Raw genomic sequence first — 24,151 nt, 5'->3', positions numbered from 1 at the left:
CATTCCCCGCCTCCTCCCACAACCCCGCCTCAATGCACAGCGGCGGCGACTACGAGGAGGAGCAAGCCGGCGCATGGGCCGCTTTTTAGCGGGGAACTGTTTCAAGAGGACGCGCCGGAAGTTGCGCAGGGCCTCGGCCAGCCCGGACGTGCACCTAACGTGTCTTGAAGAGTCGGCGTGGGGTTGTTCTCGGCCTGACCTGGCGCCGGTTCTGCCATCCTCGCGCAATGGGGGCCGGAGGGTGAGTAACGGCCTTAACCGTCCCGGGTTACAGGCTTCTCGGAGTGGGGGTTTCCGACACCCGCCTTTTGCGGGCTATGCTATGGGTATCCCGGTGTTTTCTTCGCTGCATGGTCAAGCAGGGGTGCCTCTAACGAATTGCCTTTGCTCGTAGGTCTCTGGGTCGCTCCACGCATGGCGACCCATTCGGGTTTTTTTTGCTGAGCCTGAGGTGTAGATCGTCATCTATAAGTGTGACGCCCTTACATTTGCTGCACTTACGGCTGGCTATCTGCACGTGGGGATCTAGCTTTGCGTGTATGCGTTGTGGGGAGGCGGGAGGGATGGTTGGCTTTGCATATGATATTCATTGTAATGTCCCCCATGCAGGGCGCTAGTCCCTAAACGGAAGTAAATTCTGTATAGGAACTTAGAAATGTGTGAATCCGTTACTATGGAAGCCATGGAGTTGGGGTTCTGTGAAGATTGGGTGTACTTTTGTGAACCGCCCAGAGAGCTTCGGCTATTGGGCGGTATAAAAATGCAATAAATAAATATTATATTTATCACACCATCAGTGGTCACTGATATCAGATAGCAGGCCCAGATCCCGAGAATAATCCTGAAATCCTGTGCACATTCCCAACCTTCCATTTTACTCCGTAAAACCTACTTCTGAGTATATGTATGTGGTAGGATCTGTGTACCTGAGTTATATGGAAGGCAGAATTTCATCAAGTTCTGCTTTTCCTGTCACTGTAGTGTGATTTGAAAACAGCCCCTACACCTAGTCTATTTTCTGTGCAGCTTTTAAAGGATCAGGTTCAATCTCAGGGTCTGGATGAATTCTTAATTAGAAGTATTAGACTCTTTTTATGCTTTCTTCTCAAACCCTGAGCACTGTAGCTAATGTAGAAGGGTAGGCTATAAATTCTCTTAAATAAAGAGCTGTATAATGGTTTGGCCAAAGGGGTGCAGTGTAGGTGTTTTTTCCAGATCACGTAAAGACTAGTTACTTATCCATCCAAATTTACTGCCCTCTTGTATTTGCAGACAGGGTTGTTAATAAATGAAAATCTGGTGCTTTTCCATCTGTTCAGTGCACATTTTCATACAAGGGGAAGATGGGTATCTTGTTTTGTTAGTGATTGTGAATAGGGAAGCATGTGGTGGTAGCTATACCAGGTTAATTAACAAGGAGTTCAAGTGTATGATACAGATGGGCTTCACATGAACCATTTCATATGTTGAAGCAATGCATGAGAGGGTTGTGGGGATGCATTGGGGAGTCCTGCACCCTGCTAACAACACATATGCTGGCATCATAGCCATGCGAAATAGCTCTATGTGCATACAGATATATGTGTGTAATGCTCCTCCATACAAGATTGACCCAGGTTTCCTTTTGCGTGAAATTTCTTACTCAAGTCCATTAGTGTGCATATAGAGCTCTTTCATCCTGCAATGTCCTCACATGTGCTTTTAGTGTGTGAGGGGTTTTGTAAACTCCCCTACTGTATTTATGTCACTGATCATGACCTTGGTATTGGTTTCTACTTGGTGCCCCTTATTTTAGGACACAAAGTGCTGATTTTTTAGTGAACCTGAAAAACAAGTACTAGTAATGTTTTATGCTTATTTCCATATGTTTTTAATGGGATGCACTTGAATCCACCAGGTACTGGCTCATAACTCTTGGAACATTTGATGTATTAATAGTCAATAGGTGATGCCATATGTGTGTTTCTTTGTGATGCCATATGTGTGATGCCATCTAGTGACCATATGATGAAAATAACCAGTGTCCTCAGAACATTACCTGTCTTGTTGATAATTATCACTAGGCGCTTTGTACTTTTAATGTTGCATCAGATGTGTCAGTTTATTGAGATACTAATCTCATACATATCTATAGCATTCCTTTTACAAAGCTTTCTGCAATTTCACTTTTGCTGTTTCATGCAACATGTCTCATACCTTGAACCAGTTGACGCATACATGAAGTGATAATGGCTTTCTCTGTACTGCTGATGACTGCACCTTTAGGGCTTTCCCCAAAACTTGTGAATATAATATTTCTGGCAGCATAACTGTTTCTGTGTCCAGATTCCTGCTTTGTAATGAGCCTTCCATAAACATCTGATTCCAGATGCTTTATGGTCTTAAGGGAATGTGAGAAATAATGCACACAGTTTCAGTATCCTCTTTCAAAGAAGTTGGGCAGCATTACTTCCATTGCCCATGACCAATAGAGGCTTCATGTTGTGCACATAGAAAAATGATTGTAATTGCTAGCCTTGATAAAGCAGCTGTAGGCGAGCAGCTTTGCAACGCTTAGCCAGTACACGTGAGAGCAGGTTTACGAAGTCACACATACTTTCATACATCAAACGAGTAAGTATTTTTTTCACTCCTGTACATAATGCTCTAACGTGGAAATCTATTTCTGGGCACTATAGCACAGATAGACCCCAGAGTGTCTTTTAAAACTTCATCTAGACCTGAAGCATACATTAATGTCCAGCAAAGGCATATGTATATCTCCCAGATGAGGCTAGAGTTTGGAAACCAATCTGGATGAGTTCACATCTCCACGCATAAGTGATACAGATGCTGGCCTGCAATGAATACTGTGCATTTTTCTCTTTTTTAAAAAATATGCCCAAATGTATAAGATTTCTTTTGAAATGTCTTTTCAAAATAAAGCTTAATAAGGGGGTATCATGACTTTGCCTTGCCCTGGAAGCAATTACAGTCCAGGAACAACATATGTAACAACTTAGTAAGACAGGCATATTGGATATCTTTTAATACACAGTTCAAGCATTGCGAGCAGTACCTGATGGATTTGTACTCCACGGCTGCATTTGGAAGTAGTGCTCCCCCATTCTCTCTCTTCCTCTGGCACAGCCACGGAGATCAAAAAGCTCCACTTCCCCTTTAGATCAACTAATATTTAGTGGAACATCCATATCTAAACTGTGGTTAGTTTTAACTTTATTTAGTGAAAACAAAACAGCTTCATAAATGGTGGTTTGATGTTGGCTTGTTTCCACACTCCTAGTTAAGATTAGTCACAGTTTGTTTGGGAACTGATGACGTGGAAAGCTGCAGTTTATCAAAAATGGAAGCAAAAGCTAGAGCGGTGTGTGTGTGTTGTGTGTGCATTGGTCCTGCAAAGGTCATAAGCTCATGAAGATCTCCCAGGGCCTAGAGTGTGTGGGGAGACTAGGATTGTTCTCTAAAAACAAAACTAAACTACATTTTAGCATTGTGTTGTACCAGCATTGTATTATTTATTTATTTATTTAAAAAACCAGAAATGGGGGGACGGACTTACTTTTACCTGTTTTCCAGGTATACCCCTCTCATGGTCTGAGAAACCTTAGAAATACCCTACCCTTTTTTTAGAACAGAGACAGTGGGAGAGGAACACTGATACTAGTTTTCCCAAAATACCCAATAGGGCACTATAATAATCAAGAGTTTCCAAATTCAAGAGGTTTACAGAGAACCTGGGGGGGTGGGGTGTCCTCAGTTGCAAGATAAGTACTACTTGACTATGAAATTCCAGCAAACACCTGGTGCCATATAAAACTACAACATTTCATAGCTAATCTGGATTTGTTTATTTTAGAAATTCCGTTCCTGTATTGATTATAAAATAATCCTAAAGTGGGGCACAAACAATAAAAACAGTAAAATAATGCAGCATTGCCCCCCCAAAAGTTTTTATAAAGCTAGAAAACGTGGGATGCCGTAACACAAATCTTAGAAGTGTTCCTGTATTTATGCAAATGAATATATTTTCCAACAGATGCTGATCCTTTCATAATAACTTCCGCAAGTGGAGATTGAAGTTCTATAGATTGTTTATCAACAGCTGAGCTCATAATTGCGCTTGAATTACATTCCTCCTCCCTCTCCCGGCAAAAAGATACATTCTATAATTAGTTGACATGGGACAGACTTTGTCTGAAAATGCTGCCACTTAGTTCATCTTAACAGATTGTCATTGTGTTGTAGTGGTCAGAGTATCAGACTAGGACTGGGAGAACCTGCATTCAAAACACACTCAGTCATGAAGCTCAGTGGATGATCTTGGGCTGTCACGCACACTCTCAACCTAACCTACCTCACAGTGTTGTTGTGAGGATAAAAACAGGAGAGAGCCACTTATGTTGCCTTGAAGAAAAGGATTTTCATAAATGTAACACATTTAATTAAGTAGAATATTGCAAAATACAGTTTCTTAATTGCCATTTAAGTGGTGTTACTGATTCTGACTTTAAACATGGAATCCTGCTAACTAGTCAGTGGCATATAAGAGATGGAATTGTGTTCTCACATTTTCAAAATTACTGCTATCCAAAGAGCCCAGCCAGGAATTAAGGTTGTTAGGCATTGGTTTAACTTGAACAGCATCTGAGTGTTTACTTCCATAGATAGTGCTGAAGTTAAAATGTGTATATGCTGTTAGACTGTTATAGTGCTGTTGTTTTTCACCAGTGACAAATGATTCAATGAAGGTACTGTAGGATGCATTTCATAAGTTGACTGTAAGCATGTCCAGGGTCATGGTGGCGAACTGTGTTCTATACCTGTGTTAGAACTGCAGTACACACATATGGAGAAAGTATTGTAGTCTTGACCTTCTCTGATTACTCAAATTTACAGTCTTGGGCTTCTTTTAAAAGGAAATTTGGGGAAAATTAGGACATTACAGACCAATTAGTCTTAACATCTACCCAAATAAATTGGTGGAAAACATTAAAGTTAAAAATAAGCCCTTGCCGTTTGCAAATGGAAGTCCTGTTTCTCCAAGCTTTTGGAGTATTTTGAACATGTTGGCAAACATGTAGATAGAAGCATTTCAGTAGACACTGTATGATTGAAATAGCTTTTGACATCTTTTCTCAAAGGCTTCTGAGTAGAACTTAGCAGTCTTTGAATAAGAGAACAAGTCGTCACAACCTAGGGAAGTTGTGGGCTCTCCCACACTAGAGGCCTTCAAGAGGCAGCTGGACAAGCATCTGTCGGGGATGCTTTAGGGTGGATTCCTGCATTGAGCAGGGGGTTGGACTCGATGGCCTTGTAGGCCTCTTCCAACTCTGCTATTCTATGATTCTAACAGTAACTGGTTAAAGAACAGAAGGTAGGAATACATGGGCAGTTCTTACAATGAAGAGATATTTTTTAAAAATGGAGGTGGGTATTTATTGGAATCAATACTATTTTACTTGTTGGAGTTGGAGGAGAGCAGTGAGGTGGCTGAGTTAATGATGGCACAATGTTATTCAGAGTAGTCATAGCCTGTGAAGAGCTCCAAGAGGATCTCTCCAAACTGGGTGAATAGGCAAGAAAATCACAAGCAAGGTTCAATGTAAGTATCCGGAGTAAGGTATCCGAATGTAAGGTTATCCGGAGATGTGGACTGAGGTGTCATCAATATGCGGATGACACCCAGCTCTACCTTTCCTTTTCATCAAACCCAGGTGAGGCAGTGACTGTTCTGAACCAGTGCCTGGGCACGGTAATGGACTGGATGAGGGCTAACAAACTGAGACTCAATCCAGACAAGACGGAGGTACTGTTAGCGGGTGGTTCATTTGTCCGGCGAGGTGATGTTTGCCCTGTCCTGGACGGGGTTGCACTCTCCCTAAAGGATCGGGTCCGTAGTTTGGGGGTGCTCTTCGATCCAGAACTGTCACTTGAGGCACAGGTGAACTCAGTGGCAAAGAGCACCTTTTATCAGCTTAGGCTGATATACCAACTGCGCCCTTATCTGGACAGTGATAGCCTAGCTACAGTTATCCATGCTCTGATAACCTCTCGTTTGGATTACTGCAATGCGTTATACGTGGGGCTGCCTTTGAAAACGGTCCGGAAGCTTCAGCTGGTACAAAACAGGGCAGCCCGTTTACTAACAGGGACTGGCTGGCGAGATCACATTACGCCAGTCCTTTTACAACTTCATTGGCTGCCAGTCCAGGTCCGGGCCCGATTCAAAGTGCTGGTATTGACATTTAAAGCCCTAAACGGTTTGGGGCCAGGTTATTTGAAGGAACGCCTCCTCCCATATGTACCTACCCGGACCTTAAGATCATCTACAGGGGCCCTTCTCCGTGAGCCCCTGCCAAAGGAAGTGAGGCAGGTGGCTACTAGGAGGAGGGCTTTCTCTGCTGTGGCACCCCGGTTGTGGAATGAGCTCCCCAGAGAGGTCCGCCTGGCGCCTACACTGTACTCCTTTCGTCGCCAGCTGAAGACCTTTTTATTCACTCAGTATTTTAACACTTAATTTTAACTTAAATTTAAATTATACTGTTTTAACTCTGTATTTTAACCTTATATCAATTTTGCTGCGTGGTTTTATCCTGGTTGTGCTTTTTATATTGTATTTTGTATTTGTATTTTTAACTTGTTGGTTGTTTTATGATGATTTTAATTTTTGTGAACCGCCCAGAGAGCTTCGGCTATTGGGCGGTATAAAAATGTAATAAATAAATAAATAAATAAATAAATAACTGTGAAGTGATGCTCATCTGGGACAAAAAAACCTAACTTCGCATCAACACCAATGTAGTCTAAACTGGCAGTGACTAACAAAAGAGATCTTGGATTAGTTCACTGATAACGTCACCTCAGCACGTAGCAGTTGTGGAAAAGCCAAATTCCATGGAGAGCCATCCTGTTGATTGCTAGGCGGCTACTGCTATATACGCATAGGGTGATGCATGTGGTAAGTGCATTTTAACACGGGGCAAGTAAATGAAACACACAAGTAAGTACCTACCCCATGGCCTAGGTTGCACACAAATCAGGCTTTATGATCAATCATGTGGAAGAGAATAACTAGCTCTGAGTGTTCCAGCTCTGTTTTAGAATACTTTTAAGGTGGCCATGTGAGCTCTCCAGGCAGTGTCAGTTCCAGGTTTTGGAGAACCCTTAGGCAAGACACCCTCAGTCGCTCCTCTCCCTTAGTGAGTCTATCATTTTAAGATGACTATCAGCACCTGCTGTTGCTCCTCCTTTTTCTCATCGTTGCTATCATTGGCTTCCCTGTCAGGCAGAGAGTCAGACAGCAAGTTTGCAGTTTCATCTACTGCTCTTCCTCCTCACTACCACCGTTGTCTGAGTCAGAGCAAGAGGCAGGTGAAAAAGCAGGTTGCAACAGTGAAGAGAGGGAGCAAGTCCAGGGGGGCTCTTATCATTGGTCCCTGCTGGGCTGTAAGCCTTTGGCAGGTGCCTGTCCAAGACTCCTCTTGACAAAAGCCCTGTAGGGCTAAGTGCATTATTGAATCTCAGTGTAGATGCATATGGCACACCCAGAGCATAGGCTCACCATCTGCCTCTTGCTTCTGATACAAGTGGTTTAGAAACTTTTCAGGTGGAACAGCAGCAATATTTGCAAGACTTGTTGGGACTATATATGGATCTGTTGTATGACAAATGTAAAGTTTCAGTTAGTTGCTTTACATCAGGGGTGCAGAACCTTAGAGCCTGGCCCCAAATCTGGCCTTCCAGGGGGTCCCACTCTGACCCTTTGGGAGTCTCTAGGTGGTCACAACACATTCCCTTGTCCCCTTTCTCCTAACCACCCGTCATTGGGTAGTTTCCCAGCTTTTGTGGAGTGATGTTTCCATTCTGAAAGATTGAAATGCCTCCCCCAAGGGTGCCAGTAAGAGCTTTAAGTTAAAATAAGGTGGTGTTTTGGCTCCCCCTTTTTTGCCTTTGGTCCCACTTCTTTTGCCTTCAGCCACACCCACCATTGGAATGCCGCTCCTGAAAGCTTCTCCAAAATGGAATTCGGCCATCAGGCTGAAAGAGGTTCTGTATCCCTGTTGTCCATCTTTGTGGTTCGTATGTGTGTATCTTCCCCCCCCAACCTGCCCACACATATTCCCTTATTCACAAATTGCTTCACTCCTTCTACCCACCCAAAATATCTCTTTCGTTCGTGTGCTTTCTAAGGCTTGCCATTGGAAACATGCTTATTTAACTTTTTTTCTGTTCACTTCTTATTTTGCAGGATATGTGAAAAAAATCCTTAGGACTGTTGAAAATGTAACAAGTGACATGATAATTTAGCCAATGCCTCAGAGTGATGGAGTACCAGAAGATTGGAAATGGTTTGCAAGTGACTGGTATAGGGGCATCTGCACTCCACATGGTGGGGTATTTGGGAAAAGTCAGTTCAGTTCTCTTTCACATTGTGCAAAGTTCATTTTTTTTCCTCCTCAATTTTGAGAGATTTAAAAAAATTCTATTGGGCTAATTTTGCTGTATTACCTCTAAATTTTTTGTAAAATTATTTTGTAAAATTATTTTTCCACGGAAATCTTACTGAAATGGCGAAAGATTTACTATTTTCAAAGGTTAGCTATTACAAACACGTTTGTTCTAATGCTTGGGTATAAAGTTCAGGATTGATAGTAAAGGCTATTTTGTCCAGTGTAAATAAAATGAACACTTGGTCGGTATAAAAATCAAATTATTGTTTGTTCTAATATGAGACGCTCATATATTTTATGTTTCTGTACTATCAAATTTAATTCTTCAGTCACATAAATGACTTGTGTGGTATGAAAGTCATTTTCTTTGTTTTGATGTTTGATCTCTCAGGAATAATACGTATGTTGTTTGTTTTTACATCCCTTTAGGGCTCTAATTCTGCTGAAGTAGCTCCAAATGAATGCTGCCCAGCTTGCAAAAAGAAAGGTCTAATAAAAGCATTACGAACATATCGCATAAATTTTGAAGAATCTATTTTTCTGTGTGAAAATCCCCAGGTACTTCAGTGTGTTTTTTAAGTTAGGATTTGTCCAATATTGTTATACCCCATCATTCTTAATCTGCACATTTGGGATGATTTACCAAGTAGTTGGCATGACATTTCATAACTGAGTAGTTCTTTGGCATACAAAATAACTTGGATATCCAGGTTCCGTTAAACCACAGGCATGTTATGCCTCAATTCATGAACAGGTTATGTTGAAGAAAACTGTGTCATATGATATGCCAAAAAAACAAACAAACCCAGATGTAGAAAATGAATTCTCCCACCCCTTCACATGATCCAGAGCAGGTCCTGAATTGATGGATACCTTTCTAGGCAATCTACTAAAGCCCATTCAAAGCTGTAATGATCCCATTGATTTTTAGGTAAAACTATTAAAGCCCAATTCAAGACTAAGGATTCTTTAATTTCAAGCTGTAAAAAAGAGACAGCATTTACAGTTCCTAGTCATATAACTATCTTTGTGTTTGGGAATGAAGATGGATTAACCAGTAAGTATTTGAGCGGGGTGGGGTGGGGAATGATGGTAGTTAAGGCTGTGAGACTCCAATCAGCATTGTATAATTAATCTAGCTTTGATTAAACGAATCTTGAAATTTCCTTCCTCTGTGTAAACACAAAACTAGCAATAGTCATATTGGTGTTCAGAAAAGCAGTATTTTAAGGACATAAGAAGAGTCTTGCTGGATCAGACCGAGGGTCTGTCTAGTCCAGCACTCTATTCGCACAGTGGCCAACCAGCCGTCGGCCAGGGACCGATAAAGCAGGACACGGTGCAACAGCACCATCCCACCCATGTTGCCCAGGAACTAGTGTATACAAGCTTACTACCTCTGTTACTGGAGGTTGCGCTTAGCCATCAGGGCTAGTACCCATTGAGAGCCTTCTCCTCCAGGGATTTATCCACCCGACCCCCTGTTTAAAGCCCTCACTACATCTTGTAGTGATTTAACTATGCACTGTGTGAAGAAGTACTTCTTTTTATTTGTCCTACATCTCTCACCAATCAGCTTCATGGGATGGCCCCATTGGGTTCTAGTATTTTGAGAGAGGGAGAAAAATGTCTCCCTATCCAAACTCTGCACACCATGCATAATTTTGTACACCTCTATCATGTCTCCCCTCAGCCTCTTTTTTTCCAAGCTAAATAATCCCAGCTGTTGTAATCTTCTCTTGTAGGGGAGATGCTCCAGCCCCTTGATCAACTTAGTTGCCCTTTTCTGCATGTTTTCTAGCTCTATAATATCCTTTTCTAGGTGTGGTGACCAGAACTGTACACAGTATTTTAAGTGTGGTCACACCATAGATTTGTATAAAGGCAGTATGATACTGGCAGTTTTATTCTCAATTCTTTGTCTTATTATCTCAGAAGAGTACTATTTAAAACTTAGGGGTGGGGAGTTAGTTGGGTACTTAACTTGTAGAGCTGTAGTTTCTGTAGACAGCTTTCAATGCCATCCCTGAAAGTTGCATTATATCTTATTAATTCAATAAAACATTGTATGTAGGCCTAATGTCCAGTATATGTTTTTCTTTTCTCTTTCAGTGCATCTACCCTCTCGGATTTGAACCACTAAGCAACATAATCATTCCCATTGATCCAAAAGGTTATCCCTCACAGGGCACTTTTAAGAAAAGAAAGTTCTTTGACACAAGCCCAGTGCCTTCACCCATTGAACCATGCATAAAATTGACTAGGACCGATAACTTGATGGATATTGAGCAGACATCCAAACCTGATTTTGCTCCCAAGTGCAATGAAAATGACATGTTTGGAACTCAGTCAGGGCAGCCTGATTTTTCACAAGCCAGTCTGCCAAACTTGTATAGTGCAGCTGAATCCGTGGAACAGAAAATGGGCTTGGAAATGGCAGCTCAAGAAAGTTTACCAGAGATGTCCAGTGTGCAAACACAGCCTTACTCAGATTCTGAAATTGGTTCATCAGTATCTCAAATTCTGCATCAAGACAAACAATCTCTGTCGGAGCCATTGGGACTTCAGTGGAGGAATGCACATGCTCTCTGCTGGTTAGATTGTATTATGTCAGCACTAGTGCATTTAGAAACACTAAAAATGATTCTGACTGGATCAGATTCAGAAAACACATCAATAATCGAGACACTGTTTGCAAAATATAACCAAGTGACGGCACTTGTAAATACTTGTCAAAGGGGTAAGTCAAACAAGTCATTTTTTCCTGTCAAAATATTTTTTGTTTACAAAAATCAATGGGATCTATAGATTTCTGACCTTTTGACAATTCAGATTATTTTGATAGAATAGTAGAGTTGGAAGGGGCCTATAAGGCCATCGTGTATGTAAGAAGTAAAAATTAATGTAGGCCTTGCGTTTTCTTTTCTCTCTCTCTCTCTGGAATCAGATTCGTATTTCTGACATGTTCACTAGCCTTCAACATGGGAAAATGTTCTATTATATTGATTTAAAAAAAAAAACCGTTACACAAGTTCTGGGATTATAGAACAACCTTTGATAAAATCACACCTAGTGAAATCTGGCCATTAGAAGCCATGAAACATTTCCCCCACCCCAGCTTCTGTTATTTCCACTTTCATAAGCTACTTTTCCTACCTCTACCCTGCCGCAACAAGCAGTGTTTGCCCAGATAGCTCCATAGCTGTTGATCACTCTTTCCTTCATCCTTGATTAGCCTCAAAATCTGGCCAAGCTTGTAATGAGATACATACCTATGGCCTGACTGGAGTCCACCAGAAGAAGGGCCTTTAGTGTGGTAGCCCCCTCTCTCTGGAACTCCCTACCCCTGGAGGTCAGGCAGGCAGGCGCCAACACTGTGCCGCTTCTGCCACCTCTTGAAAACAGCTCTTTTCCAGAAGCTGTCCTCAACTGACCAGCCATTGTTTTTATTGGTATTCTGTTTTAAATTGAGCCATTTTTAAAAGTCTGGTTTTATCTTTTTACTGTTTTATTCCTACATTCAGTCCTCTAGAATCTATTTTAGATATGGAGCCGTATATAAATATTGGTAAATAAATGATAGAACAAGTGGTTTGAAGGCTAAACTATCCCTACCACCCCTGGCAGCAACTTCTCAATACATTGGTTACTTTAATTGAGCTTGATGACATGCATGCAATTAATTTTTACAGTTTTTACTTTCATGCACTTCTCTGCAAAGAAACTACACAGTGTTTGTAACAGAACCCCTGGTGCACTGGAGGGGGATTCTGGGACATGTTCCAGCATATGTACTTGGCTCAGATAAAATGCTAGGTAGGTTTGTAGGGCTGCAGTGTTTCATACTTGAAACAAGAGAGCACACGGGAAAACACACAGCTCTCCTGCTTTATGTTGCAGGGGAAAGGTCAGTAGTGTTGGCAAGCTGTCTTTAAGAGATGCTTGTCGGCCATTCCTCTTCCTTTGGTATCTGGTAAACCTTTGAAGAACTCTAAGGTTCCCTAGAATGCAGTTTAAAACCACTTCATGAGAGGCAGGAAACAGGTTTGGCTTGGGCAGATGATCTAGCTGTTTGAGTATTTCATACAACTTGCATTTAGCTTTGGGCAGATATCCTGAGGATGGCTGCAGCAGTCAGATCAAACAGTGGTCTGTTTTCCTTGTGACTATGTGGGATTTTTTTACTGTGGCTTGGATCCAATAGTGCATAAGCAGAAGACCACTCACACAGCAGGACTTCATTGTCCTCTCCTCCCACCCCACCCTCTGCAATCCCCTGCACACCACCCAAATCGGTTCCAGAGGATCCCCCAACCCTCCAGAGCAGATTTGGGATGCATTTTAATTTTTTTATTATAAAATGTCAACAAAAGTAAAGAAAGAAAAAATGTAGCTGCATAGGTTTGAATATATCAATTTCAATACATACGTATGAAGTGTGTGTATAAATACAGGTTTCTAAGAATTCGAAATCTTCAACAGAAGCAGACCAAATATCTGAATCGGATATTTGGGGTGCATGCAGTGGGGAGGGTAAATCAGCCAACAGTTTCCCTTCTGCTGGTAGAATGACACCGTTGGATCCCAGAATCATATTGCCCTTGTCTGCTACAGAACAAATTGCAGAGTTTCATTTATTTAGCAGTGTCCAGTTACTTTTGGTATGGATTAGGAAATAGCCATGTTTGAAGAACCATGTGTTGATTGGTCAGCAAACTGTTTCATACAGACAACTGTGTTTCAGAGGTTCCTTCGGATGTTCTATCAAGAGCTGAATCTCACCTGAATGAAGTCAGGAATCTAATTTTTGACCACCTTCAGCCTCACCTTAAGTGTAAATTGGGTAAGTAATTGATGAGGGTTTTCTGTGGGGGCTGGGGAGGTTATAAAGTGTTGGGGTTTTGTGATATAACAGTTATGTTTCCAAATGTGGCAGTAAACTAGCGCATTGCCAACTTACTGTTTTGCTCTGTCATATATTTCCTTTCTCTCTAGTTTCTTTATTTATGGGTCCAAAGGGACCCATTCCTCAGAGTTATGTGCTACTGTATTGCAGTGCTCTTGCTGTTCTTCTGCTTTAGCTTGGTCTGTCCATCAGCTGGAAACCACTTTAATTTGTCATTAGCTTCCGATGAGATCCTGGTTTCAATACTCAAATGCCTTTGTGTGGTCCAGCTGTCTTCTGTGCCTTTGATTACTCAGGCATAAGGAGAGCCTTGCTTGAATCAGTCCAATGGTCCATTCAGGCCAGTATCTTGCATCTCACAGTGGCCAACCGGATGCCATGGGGAAGCCCTCAAACTGAGCGTAAAAGGAATAGCCCTTGAGCTGGAAGTATTTAATGATATGCTGCCTCTGAACATAGAGATACAATTTAGTGACATAAGAATATGTGCTCAGAGGTTAAGATGGAATGAGGATGCCCTCTTGACAGTGCCACTTTTGTCTGGAGTTGAATACACGGCACCCGAGACAGGATGTTCTCGATATAAGTACCCCAAATGTGAAACTCCCTCCCCACCTCATATACAGGTGGTGCTTACAAGCTTTCAGCGCCAGCTAAAGTTCTGTTTGTTTACCCAGCCTTTTGATTGAATTTTTCTCTTGTTCTGCTGCATCACATAAAGTGTTATTTGTCAGCTATTTTTCTCTCTGTTTGATTATGTTTTTTGTCAATGTTGTATTATTTTAATGTATTTTATTGCATTTTATTGTTTGTACCCTGATTTTGGATTATTTTATAATAAAAAGCGGTTAAGAAATGTCTTAAATAAATAAGTAACAGCCTCATACTAAGGCAACACCATTGATCTAGCTAGCCCAGTGCAATCTATGCTGACTGGGAGTGGTTCTCTCGGTTTTCTGGCAAGAGGCTTTGCCAGATATACCTGGAATTGAACCTTGAACCTTTTTGTATGTGAAGTGTGTGCCACCACTTCCCCCTTGCTCCGCTGCCTGCATAGCGGGCTTCATGTTGTGCCATTGACATGATAGGTGGCATGGTGGGGTGGGGTGGGGCTGGCCTAAGCTCCCCATTGCTAAAATAAGGCTCTAATGTGATCACAATGTCATATAATGTTTAGCACAATCCTACACAGGTAAGTTCAATAGAACTTACTTCCAGATAAGTATGCCTAGGATTGAAGCTTCAAAAGTTTAAATGCCTTAGTTTTGTACAAGCAGCTTTAGGCTACAATCCCGTACATACTTACCTAGGTATGTGAGACTTACTTCTGAGTAAACATGCGTAGGATTCTGCTGTCAGTCACTAAAATATATCTTTTAGTTTTGAATATAAAAAGCAAATTAAATGATCTGAGTGTATAACTTCAGATATTCTGTTTATACAAATTCATAGTCATATTTTAGAAATATATAAATCAGTACAAGAACCTACACGTATTTTTAGCCTTGATACTTTCGTTGTATGAACTGGGCCCAAAATATACTGTGTATGTTAGTAAGAGCCTGTACACAAACTTTTATAGGAATTGGTCCTTAGGACTGCATTTTGCAATCTTGAAATATGTATTTTGAAGAGCTGTTAGATCTTGGTTAAGAGTGCATAAAATAGTTATGTTTTTGTGGTGTGTTTTTCTTCAAAGGTGAGGAGGAAAGCCCAGTGTTTGCTTTTCCTCTCCTTCTACGGAAAGATCCAAGAATAGATAAACTTTTCCTCCATGCTTTTTCGTGGAAGCTTAAATGTTTACAGTGTGGCCACCAAGTCAGTGAGAGGTTGGTTTCTTTAGACTTTTTATTTTTCACCCTGCTTCTTTAGTACCATCTCATATTTACCTTAAATTTACTGTAGACTTCTGCTCTTTTCTTTTTGCAAACAATAAATGATGCAGGATTGATGGGGTGTTATGTGCCTGCAGTTAACTAACTTGCCATGCATCTTGTTTCACAGTTTAGCATAAAACAAGGAAAGACAAGCTTTCTGTGCAATACTAGAGAACTGCAGAGTTTTAATTGTTAGCCAAGGTTTATCCTACTGTCTCCCAGTTGTAAACCACTGAGGGATTTATTATATTGTATGAAGTGTCAAAATAAATAAACATTTGTGCATTCAGAAGTAAACACTAAAAAATATAACAGTACCCCAAACATTATGTTTGGTTTCTTCATAAAATGCCCCCCCCCCCCCCGATATACCCAATTCTACTTCCATTCCATTTTTTCCATTATGGGAAAGTGACATGTTATAATGTCTTTTGTTCTTAATTGTTGAAGCTTCATGTCAATATGTATAAATAATAATAATGATGATGATAATAATAATAATAATAATAATAACAACAACAACAACAAAGCAAACACTAATATAGCCACCCAGCAAGTGGAAGTAAGCTATACCACTCTATTACAATCCCTAAAACAGAATTTGATGTTCAAGTATTGTTGGCAGGTTGCAATTTACTGCTGATATTACCCTGAACTTTAAACTGACTTCAATCTTGACTGCACCAGATTCAGATCAATTCTGAATTTAGCCCATTAGTTCAAATTACTCTTCTGGCCATTCTGAGTTAGTGTTGATATTTAGTTTTGCAAGCATTTTGCAGCTGCAATGTATTAATATTTCCTTTGTTTTCAGGTGTCAGAAGACATTGACAACATTTACAAATATAATCCCAGAATGGCACCCACTGAATGCTGTTCATATTGCTTCCTGTAATAACTGTAATCACACATCTCAAAGAAGACAAATGGTTTTAGAAAAGTAAGTGTGAACTGTATTAAGTTGAAGTGAGTAAAACTACATGAAGAGTGGGCAAATAATGAGTTGCAGCTAATGTGAACTTTTTAATGATTAATCCTAGAGCCTGCTTCTCAGTATAAAATCAAGAACATAAGAGCTGTGCTGGACCAGATCAAGAGTCCATCTAGTCCAGCGTTCTGTTCACAGAGTGGCCAACGAGCTCCCCATGGGAAACCCTTAAGCAGAATATGAGTGCAACAGCACCCTCCTACCCATGTTCCCCCACAATTGGTGTGCAAGTCATACAGCCTCTGATACTGGAGGTGGCATATACCTACCAAAACTAGTAGCCATTGGCAGCCTTATCCTCCATAAATGTATCCAATCCCCCTTTAAAGCCATCCAAATTGGTGCCCATCACTACATCTTGTGATACTGAATTACATAGTTTAACTATGTGCTGTGTGAAGAAGTTAATAGCCTTATTGGATCCCATTGTGTAAAGATGAGAATGCAAGCTAGGAAGCTGTCTAAAAGCCCCATCCTATGTGATAGTATTCTATGAGCTCTAAAACAGTATGTGCTGTCTCATCTGTATAAAACAATCTTAGATCTCTTGAAACTTGTGAAACACAACTAGAATAGTGATTTATTTCACTGCAAAGTCTGCTGTGTGCTGATGCTAGAATTAACATTAATACAAGTTATTTATTTCTAAAGCTCCAAATTATTGTGTTTCTTTGGTAGAATCCCCTCAATACTTATGATGCACTTTGTTGAAGGTTTGCCACATACTGATTTGATGGCTTACTCATTTCATTTTCAAGAAGATTCTTACCAAATAACAAGTGTTATTCAATATCAGAAGGATGCAAAACACTTCATAACATGGACCTTGAATTCAGATGGTAAGTACAGTGCACTCTTGTTACGTCTATATCCTTTTTAAACAGCTGTTTGTACTGGCTGGTATCGCCAAACTTTTCTCTTCCCAGTAGCAATAGGAATAGATATAGGATAACAGTCCTACATACCAATAGCAAACTCATTCTCCAAGTGCTAATCTTTACATAGCCAAAACAGTACTATCCATGGAGAAGAAGGTGATATAAACAGACTTGGAAGGATACCAAGGTTTGCAGAAAAAAATTGTGGGGTGGTGGGCACTCAAAACAGCCTAATGAGGACTGGGAATGCTCACTGGCTGCAGAACACGGAGTGCTGTTGTTGGGAGGGGATGGTACCTGCCACCATGAAAGAGGAAGCAATGTGATCTCTCCTTAAGAAATCCACCCTGGGCCCCATGATGCTTGACAACTATTGTCCGGTCACAAATCCCCCTTTTATGAGAAAGGTTCTCAGTGGGATCATGGCAGGGTAATGGCAGATGTTTTGGGAGGATTCTTTATCTTCACCCATTCCAGTATAGGTTTGGGCTCAGTTTTGGGACATAATTGGCCTTGGTTGCCCTGATGGATGACCTTTACCAGGAGAAGTGTAAGGGGAGTGCTACCCTGTAGCTTTTACTGGATCTTTCAGAGGATTTTGGTACCTTCTGGGATAGACCTCATGAGATGGATATTGGAGCACCATTCTTCAGTGATTCCGGTCCTATCTGCCATCTTGGTTTCAGAGTAGTTTTGGGGGAGTGCTTATCAGCCCCCTGGCGTTTAGGCTGGTGGATGACAGAAGGCACTACTTTGTCCGCAATGCTATTTAACGTCTAAATGAAGCTGTTGGGAGCAGTTATTAGGGCATTTGGATCAAGGTGCTGATGCCCCCAGCTCTGTTTCTCTGTAACACCTGAATTGGGAGGCTGTGCAAGCCTTGGACCAATACCTCGATGCAGTGGTGGTTTGGGTGAGGGCCAGTAAACTGAGTATTGACAAGATGGAGGCTCTGTGGATGAGTGGTTCCTGTACCCAGGAATTGGATCAGTTGCCTGCTCTGGAGAGGATTACGCTCCCCCTGAAGAAGCAGGTCTGTAGTTTGTAAGTGCTCATTGCCACTGGAGGCACAAGTGTTCATTGATGGCTAGAAGTGCTTTTTACTGGCTCTGGTGGATGGTTATGAGCATTCCTGAATAAGGCTAGCTTGACTACTGTGGTCCGTGCATTGGTAACCTCAAAATTGGATTATTGCAATTCACTTTATATGGGACTGTCTTTCTGGGTTTTTGGTGCCTACTAAAAATGTACTTGTTTCAACAAGCATCCTGTCTTTAGTATACTGTAATAATATACAATGTTTTATTATTATCTTATACTCTGTTTTAATATATTTATTTTAATATAAGCAATTACCATTAAATAAATAAATGGCTTCACTAGGTCATGTGAATTAGGTCTAAGAAAAATAAGCTGTGCTTCTCACTCTCTTAGTGGCTTAATGGATGCTTACATCAGACTTGTAAATAACCACTTTCCTGAACTGTAGTGAGTAGAATTGCCCCAGACAATCAGGGAGGAAAGCTATTGTAAACTTAAAGAGAATTGGTTCTTCCTTTAAGACTATAAGTGAGCCATGAGTGATTAAGTTAGGTTTATATAAGTCAGCAGTCTAGTTAAAAATAAAAATTAGGCTCCTGATTTTTGTGGACATGTTTGCAATGCTGGCTTGCACGGTAAATGCTGAAAGATTGTGTTCTCTGAAATGAATAGAATAGTGATCTCTATAAAGCTGTGATGAAGAATTATCTGTTTGATGTTCAGAACTCTTCATATCTTATTTTCAGAAACATGGCTTGAGTGTGATGACTTAAAAGGGCCATACTGTAGAAGGCACAAGAGCTTTGGAGTTCCTCCTGCAGAGGTTCACATTGTCATCTGGGAAAGAATGCCACCACGAGAGACCAGTGAACTGGATTTGCAGCTACGAAGTGGAGAAGCCGTGAATGTTGCTCTTCTGAAAGCAAGGCCAAAATCTCCAGTGAAATCTTTGAATGATGAGGCTGTAGACAATACATCCTTCCTTTGTTACAGTGAGGATATGAATGAACATACAAATGAGGCACAAAACCTAGATAGCAATTACAAAAGTAATTTGCCTTGGGGCTTGCAAAACGTGGCTGAAGATGATGTTATAACCTTGAATCTTGTAAGTGTTCCACTTGACTCAGAAGGTAAACCACTAGAAAACTGTCATACTGTGGAAAATAAACTGATAGCCCAAACAGGCACATCACAGCTACAAGATCCAGGTCAGATTTATGTGCATCCAGTTACTTCTGGAGGAAACATTGCTGGAAATGAGTGCAAATTGCTAAAAAAGACCAGTGCTTCCTTGCATCAAGGTCAGCCAAACACAACAAATAATACATTAATTATGCCAGCAGTTCCTCTAAGCAATAGTAGTTATTCGCCAGAAGCATTACTAGTTGAAGGGGCAGAACATGAAGTTAATCCAGGTCTCGTTAAAGATAGCAGCTTGCACTTAGTGAATCACCCCCAAAAAATTGGCAGAAAAAATTCAGGTAATAGTATAAAGGAAATGCCTACTATTATGGAGAGAACAGCAATAAATTCACAGGTCTCTGCTCCATCCACACCAAGTAATACCTCTCAGTCACTGTATAAGAATGAAATGAAATCTTCTGGAGCCAGTTGGGTAAAAGGCTTACTTGGAAAATATCCTTCTTTTATGCCTAAAAGTATCTCAACTTATAATAAAGCAGAGAGCTCTGAAAAGCCCATTAAAAAAGAAGCTAGCTCCAATTCTCTTGTTAAACACGCAGTCCACTTTCGTGGCTTCCAACCTAAATGTTCAAAAAAATCCATCAAAAAGATAACATTGGATTCTTTGCATAAATCTTTACCTCCGACATCCTCTTCCACTTCTCTTTTTGAGAGCATCCCAATCAAAACGCCAACTACTAATGGACGCAGAGGAGCTGTAAATAAGAAAGCAGACTCATTGGGTACTTTTGATAAACAAATTCAGCCCCAACGAAGCCACAATGAAAAGAAAAAAACTGTATCTTTTGAAAATGTTGAGAAGTCAACGGTTGATAAAGCACATCAACTACGCCTAAAACTACTTCAACAGCTTAAAGCTAAAAAAGAGAAACTAGCTTCACTAGATAAGCTGGCAAAGACTGAGGTGAAAAACAGATGCTCTCCCAACAAAACCAAGAAAGACCAGTCACAGCTTGGATCCCAGAAGGAGAATGAATCCCTGCAGAGCTTGTTAAATGCACTGCAGCATCAAATTGATGTTGAAGATAGCAAATCTGTGAATTCTCCAAGCACCAATATGTCCCAGTGCAGCAGTTCAAGTTACGATGATATTTTATCTGAGTTACTGTCTCCAGCTACAACGATTGCTTCCTTAGAAATTCCACAAGAAGAAGAATGTAGATATCTGGAAATGGGAGGTAGCAGTCCAAAATTTCCAGTACCTAATGAGAAACTTATTGGGGCCCAGGACACAGCGCATGACCACAATTATCACAGTCCAATAAAGGAAAATGGATATGAGGGTCATACAGACTTGTTAATAATGAAATCACCACTGAAGAAACTCAACTTTGAAAGTTCTGCAAAACAAGATATTCTGGATGAACTATTATCTTGTTCAATGTTGAATTCAATAATGGCTGATACTGATGACTTGCATCACTTTGATGAAACTCTATTAACTTGGTGAATTGTGTTCTAACAATTTCAGAGTTTTCTCTTAGCTGTCTTTAAAGCCAACCATAACTTATATTTCAAGCTAATTTGCACATGGTTCAACTTGGAATATTTAAAATGTTTTTTTTACGGTGATGAGATTTTTTTGTTCTTGCTTAATAAATTGGATTTGTGTTTTTCTCTAAACAAGTATTAGTTGGAAGAAATGAGAATCAATTTCATGTCAAATAGAGGGGACGATAGAATCTGGAACTAATTGACGAAAGTCACAAACACAATTTCATTCATCCAAGGTCTCTTAAAGAACTCACATATGCAGTTGCTTCCACAGTTCAGCAATCACTAAAAGTGATTCCCGTATTTTATGATAGTGTGGTAAAATTGCTAGCAAATCTAAGCCATTTGCACCCTGGCATAGTCAAGAGTTTGAAAAAGGAGCTCTTGCACTTCTTTTCTACCATTGTGTGGGATAAACCTTTTCGGTTGTATACAGTGGTATCGTTCTGCTAGCTCAAAGCTGCTTCTTGCGGAAACCTTGTTTTTATCCTTGTGTGTGTCAGTGCTCTGATTCAGCTTCTGCAAGCGGTTGCACAACTCTGTAACTTTATTAGACAAGGTGTTTGCATTGGTAGTGCTAGTTCTGGGGTATATCTAATGTTACGCTAGTGGAAAAACAGTAAGAGTTGCTGTTCTGCTCATGCACAGGTGAGCAATCTGGCCTTTGGGCTGTATGCAGCCCACCATAGGTGCCTTGCCATCCCAATTCCTTCCCTGGGCCCAGGTACCTTGTTACACAGGGTGTGTGAGGTGGAGGGCCACCTTATCTATGTGCTCTGTTTAGCAGCAAAACAAGACTTGCCAACACCAATCAGTTGTTCGTCAGGCCAGCAAAAACTCAATTCTGCTGTGAAATGGGTACGCAGGGCGTGTTTCCCAGTAAAATCAACCCCAAATTTCAGTGACTTCAATAATGGTTCTTTGAAGGGGGAAGAGGCTTTAACCTCATCCTGCTCTCAATGATCATGATTAAAGTTACTTTGAGGAAGGTGTGCATGCATGTATAGGTGTGTGTGTGTATGTATATATACATCTGTATGGGGTGAATGCATGCATGGTGGGGTATGTTGCAGTTGGCCTCTGGGCTCCCCAAAGTTGCCCACCTATCTGCTGGTAGTTGTACAACTAGAACATGCAACATCTAGTCTAATGGAATAATTATGTTGTGCAACACTGTGTGCAAACAGAACTTTGAATTTGACAATTGTGCTTGGATAAAAGCAGGGTTCTCAGAACCTACTTTTGAGAAACAAATTACCAGTGTTTCAAGGAAGTCTGATGTAGTAGTGATGAGGGACTTCAATTACCCTGATATCTGTTGGGAGACAAATACTGCCAAAAGCGGCCCTTCCAAGAAATTCCTGACATGCGTGGGTGATAACTTTCTCCTACAGAAAGTGGAGGAAGGAACTAGAGGATCTGCAATCCTTGACTTGATATTGACCAATAGGGATGACTTAATGGATAAAGTGGCAGTTACGGGAACTCTGGGGGGAAATGACCATATCATAATTGAATTCTTGAACATAAAGGAAGCAAAAGCTGAGTGTAGCCATACACGTACTCTGGATTTTAGGAAAGCTGATTTTAATAAACTCAGAACCATGATAAGTAAGGTCCCATGGCAAGTGGCCCTAATGAGAAAAAGAGTGCAAGATGGGTGGGAGTACTTAAAAAAGGAAAATTTAAAGGCACAATTACAAACAATTCCAACAAGGAGAAAAGATAGAAGACAACAAAAGAAACCAATGAAACCAAATGGCTCCACAAAAAGCTTAGAGATTACCTGAAAACAAAAAAGGATACATATAGAAAGTGGAAGGAAGGCCAGGCTACAAAAGATGAGTACAGCCAGGTGGCACAGAAGTGCCAAAATGGCATCAGGAAGGCTAAAGCTGAGAATGAGCTGAGATTAGCGAGGGATGCTAAAAGCAATAAAAAGGCTTTCTTCAGATACGTGAGTAGTAAAAGACAGGAAAGAAATGGTGGTTCAACTGCTTTATGAGGATGGCAAATAGATAACAGAGGACAAAGAAAAGGCTGAAGTGCTCCAATTCCTACTTTGGCTCAGTCTTCTCCCAAAAGTGGGGCTATGACCCCCCTGGAAAAAGTGAAGCAGAAGTTGAGAGGGCAGGATTGCAGTTTGAGATTAATAAACAAATGGACAAGGAACACCTAATTTCCTTGAATGAGTTCAAATCTCCAGGGCCCGATGAACTGCATCCTAGAGTAATGAAGGAGCAAGCGGAAGAACTCTCAGAACCTTTGTCTATTATCTTTGCAAAATCATGGGAGATGGGTGAGGTGCCGGACGACTGGAGGGAGGGCTAACGTCCCTATCTTCAAAAAGGGCAAAAAGGAACCTGGGAACTACAGACCAGTCAGTCTGACATCCATCCCTGGGAAAATTCTGGAGCAGATTATAAAGAAATCAATCTGTAAACACCTTGAAATCAATACAGTGATTACTAGAAGCCAACATGGATTTGTCAGGAACAAATCCTGTCAGACTAATTTGATCTCATTTTTTGATCGGGTAACCTCCCTTGTGGACTGTGGGAATGCTGTGGATGTCATATATCTTGACTTCAGCAAAGCTTTTGACAAAGTGCCCCATGATATTCTGATCAACAAACTAGCTATTTATTTTATTTATTTATTTATTTATTTATTTATTTATTTATTTATTTATTACATTTTTATACCGCCCAATAGCCGAAGCTCTCTGGGCGGTTCACAGCTAAAAGTGGGCTAGATGGAACAACTATTAGGTGGATTCACAGTTGGCTACAGAATCGGACTCAAAGAGTACTTATCAATGGAACCTTCTCAAACTGGGGAGAGTTAACGAGTGGGGTACCGCAGGACTCAATCCTGAGCCCAGTACTCTTCAACATTTTTATTAATGATTTGGACAAGGAGGTGCAGGGAACGCTGATCAAATTTGCAGATGACACAAAATTGGGTGGGATAGCTAATACCCTGGGAGACAGAAACAAACTTCAAAGTGATCTTGATAGGCTGGAGTGCTGGGCTGAAAACAACAGAATGAAATTTAATAGGGATAAATGCCAAGTTCTACATTTAGGAAATAGAAACCAAATGCACAGTTACAAGATGGGGGATACTTGGCTCAGCAATACTACAAACGAGAAGGATCTTGGAATTGTTGTAGCTCACAAGCTGAATATGAGCCAACAGTGTGATAGGGCTGCAAGAAAGGCAAATGCTATTTTGGGCTGCATGAATAGAAGTATAGCTTCCAAATCGCGTGAGGTATTGGTTCCTCTCTATTTGGCCCTGGTTAGGCC

General features: G+C 40.8%; 1 protein-coding gene across 2 annotated transcripts; it reads left to right on the top strand.

The window, feature by feature from the left end:
- The first annotated feature begins 95 nt into the window (after nucleotides 1–95).
- USPL1 (ubiquitin specific peptidase like 1) lies at nucleotides 96–20,972 on the top strand. 2 transcript variants are annotated; one of them, XM_063126990.1, is made up of 8 exons: nucleotides 96–241; nucleotides 8,880–9,008; nucleotides 10,563–11,190; nucleotides 13,180–13,293; nucleotides 15,056–15,185; nucleotides 16,048–16,173; nucleotides 16,900–17,060; nucleotides 18,887–20,972. In XM_063126990.1, exons 3-8 carry the CDS (start codon nucleotides 10,728–10,730, stop codon nucleotides 20,794–20,796), a joined length of 2,904 nt encoding a protein of 967 aa, XP_062983060.1. In that variant the 5' UTR covers nucleotides 96–241; nucleotides 8,880–9,008; nucleotides 10,563–10,727; the 3' UTR covers nucleotides 20,797–20,972. The 2 variants fall into 2 exon arrangements, with proteins under 2 accessions (XP_062983060.1, XP_062983059.1); XM_063126989.1 differs by lacking the exon at nucleotides 96–241 and adding an exon at nucleotides 6,766–8,407.
- The last annotated feature ends 3,179 nt before the right edge of the window (nucleotides 20,973–24,151 follow it).

This window comes from Elgaria multicarinata, chromosome 5 (genome assembly GCF_023053635.1).
Source record: "Elgaria multicarinata webbii isolate HBS135686 ecotype San Diego chromosome 5, rElgMul1.1.pri, whole genome shotgun sequence".
In the NCBI taxonomy this organism is placed as follows: Eukaryota; Metazoa; Chordata; class Lepidosauria; order Squamata; family Anguidae; genus Elgaria; species Elgaria multicarinata.
Note: the sequence above shows the minus strand (reverse complement) of the source record. Positions and strands in the feature narration are given on the sequence as shown.

Bases quoted from the DNA above. Each gene is read 5' to 3' on its own strand.
- USPL1 (XM_063126989.1), top strand. From the start codon at position 8,324: ATGGAGTACCAGAAGATTGGAAATGGTTTGCAAGTGACTGGTATAGGG. The intron at 9,009-10,562 runs GTACTTCAGTGT...TTTCTCTTTCAG, and splicing joins TTCTGTGTGAAAATCCCCAG to TGCATCTACCCTCTCGGATT. The intron at 16,174-16,899 runs GTAAGTGTGAAC...TTTCTTTGGTAG, and splicing joins AGACAAATGGTTTTAGAAAA to AATCCCCTCAATACTTATGA.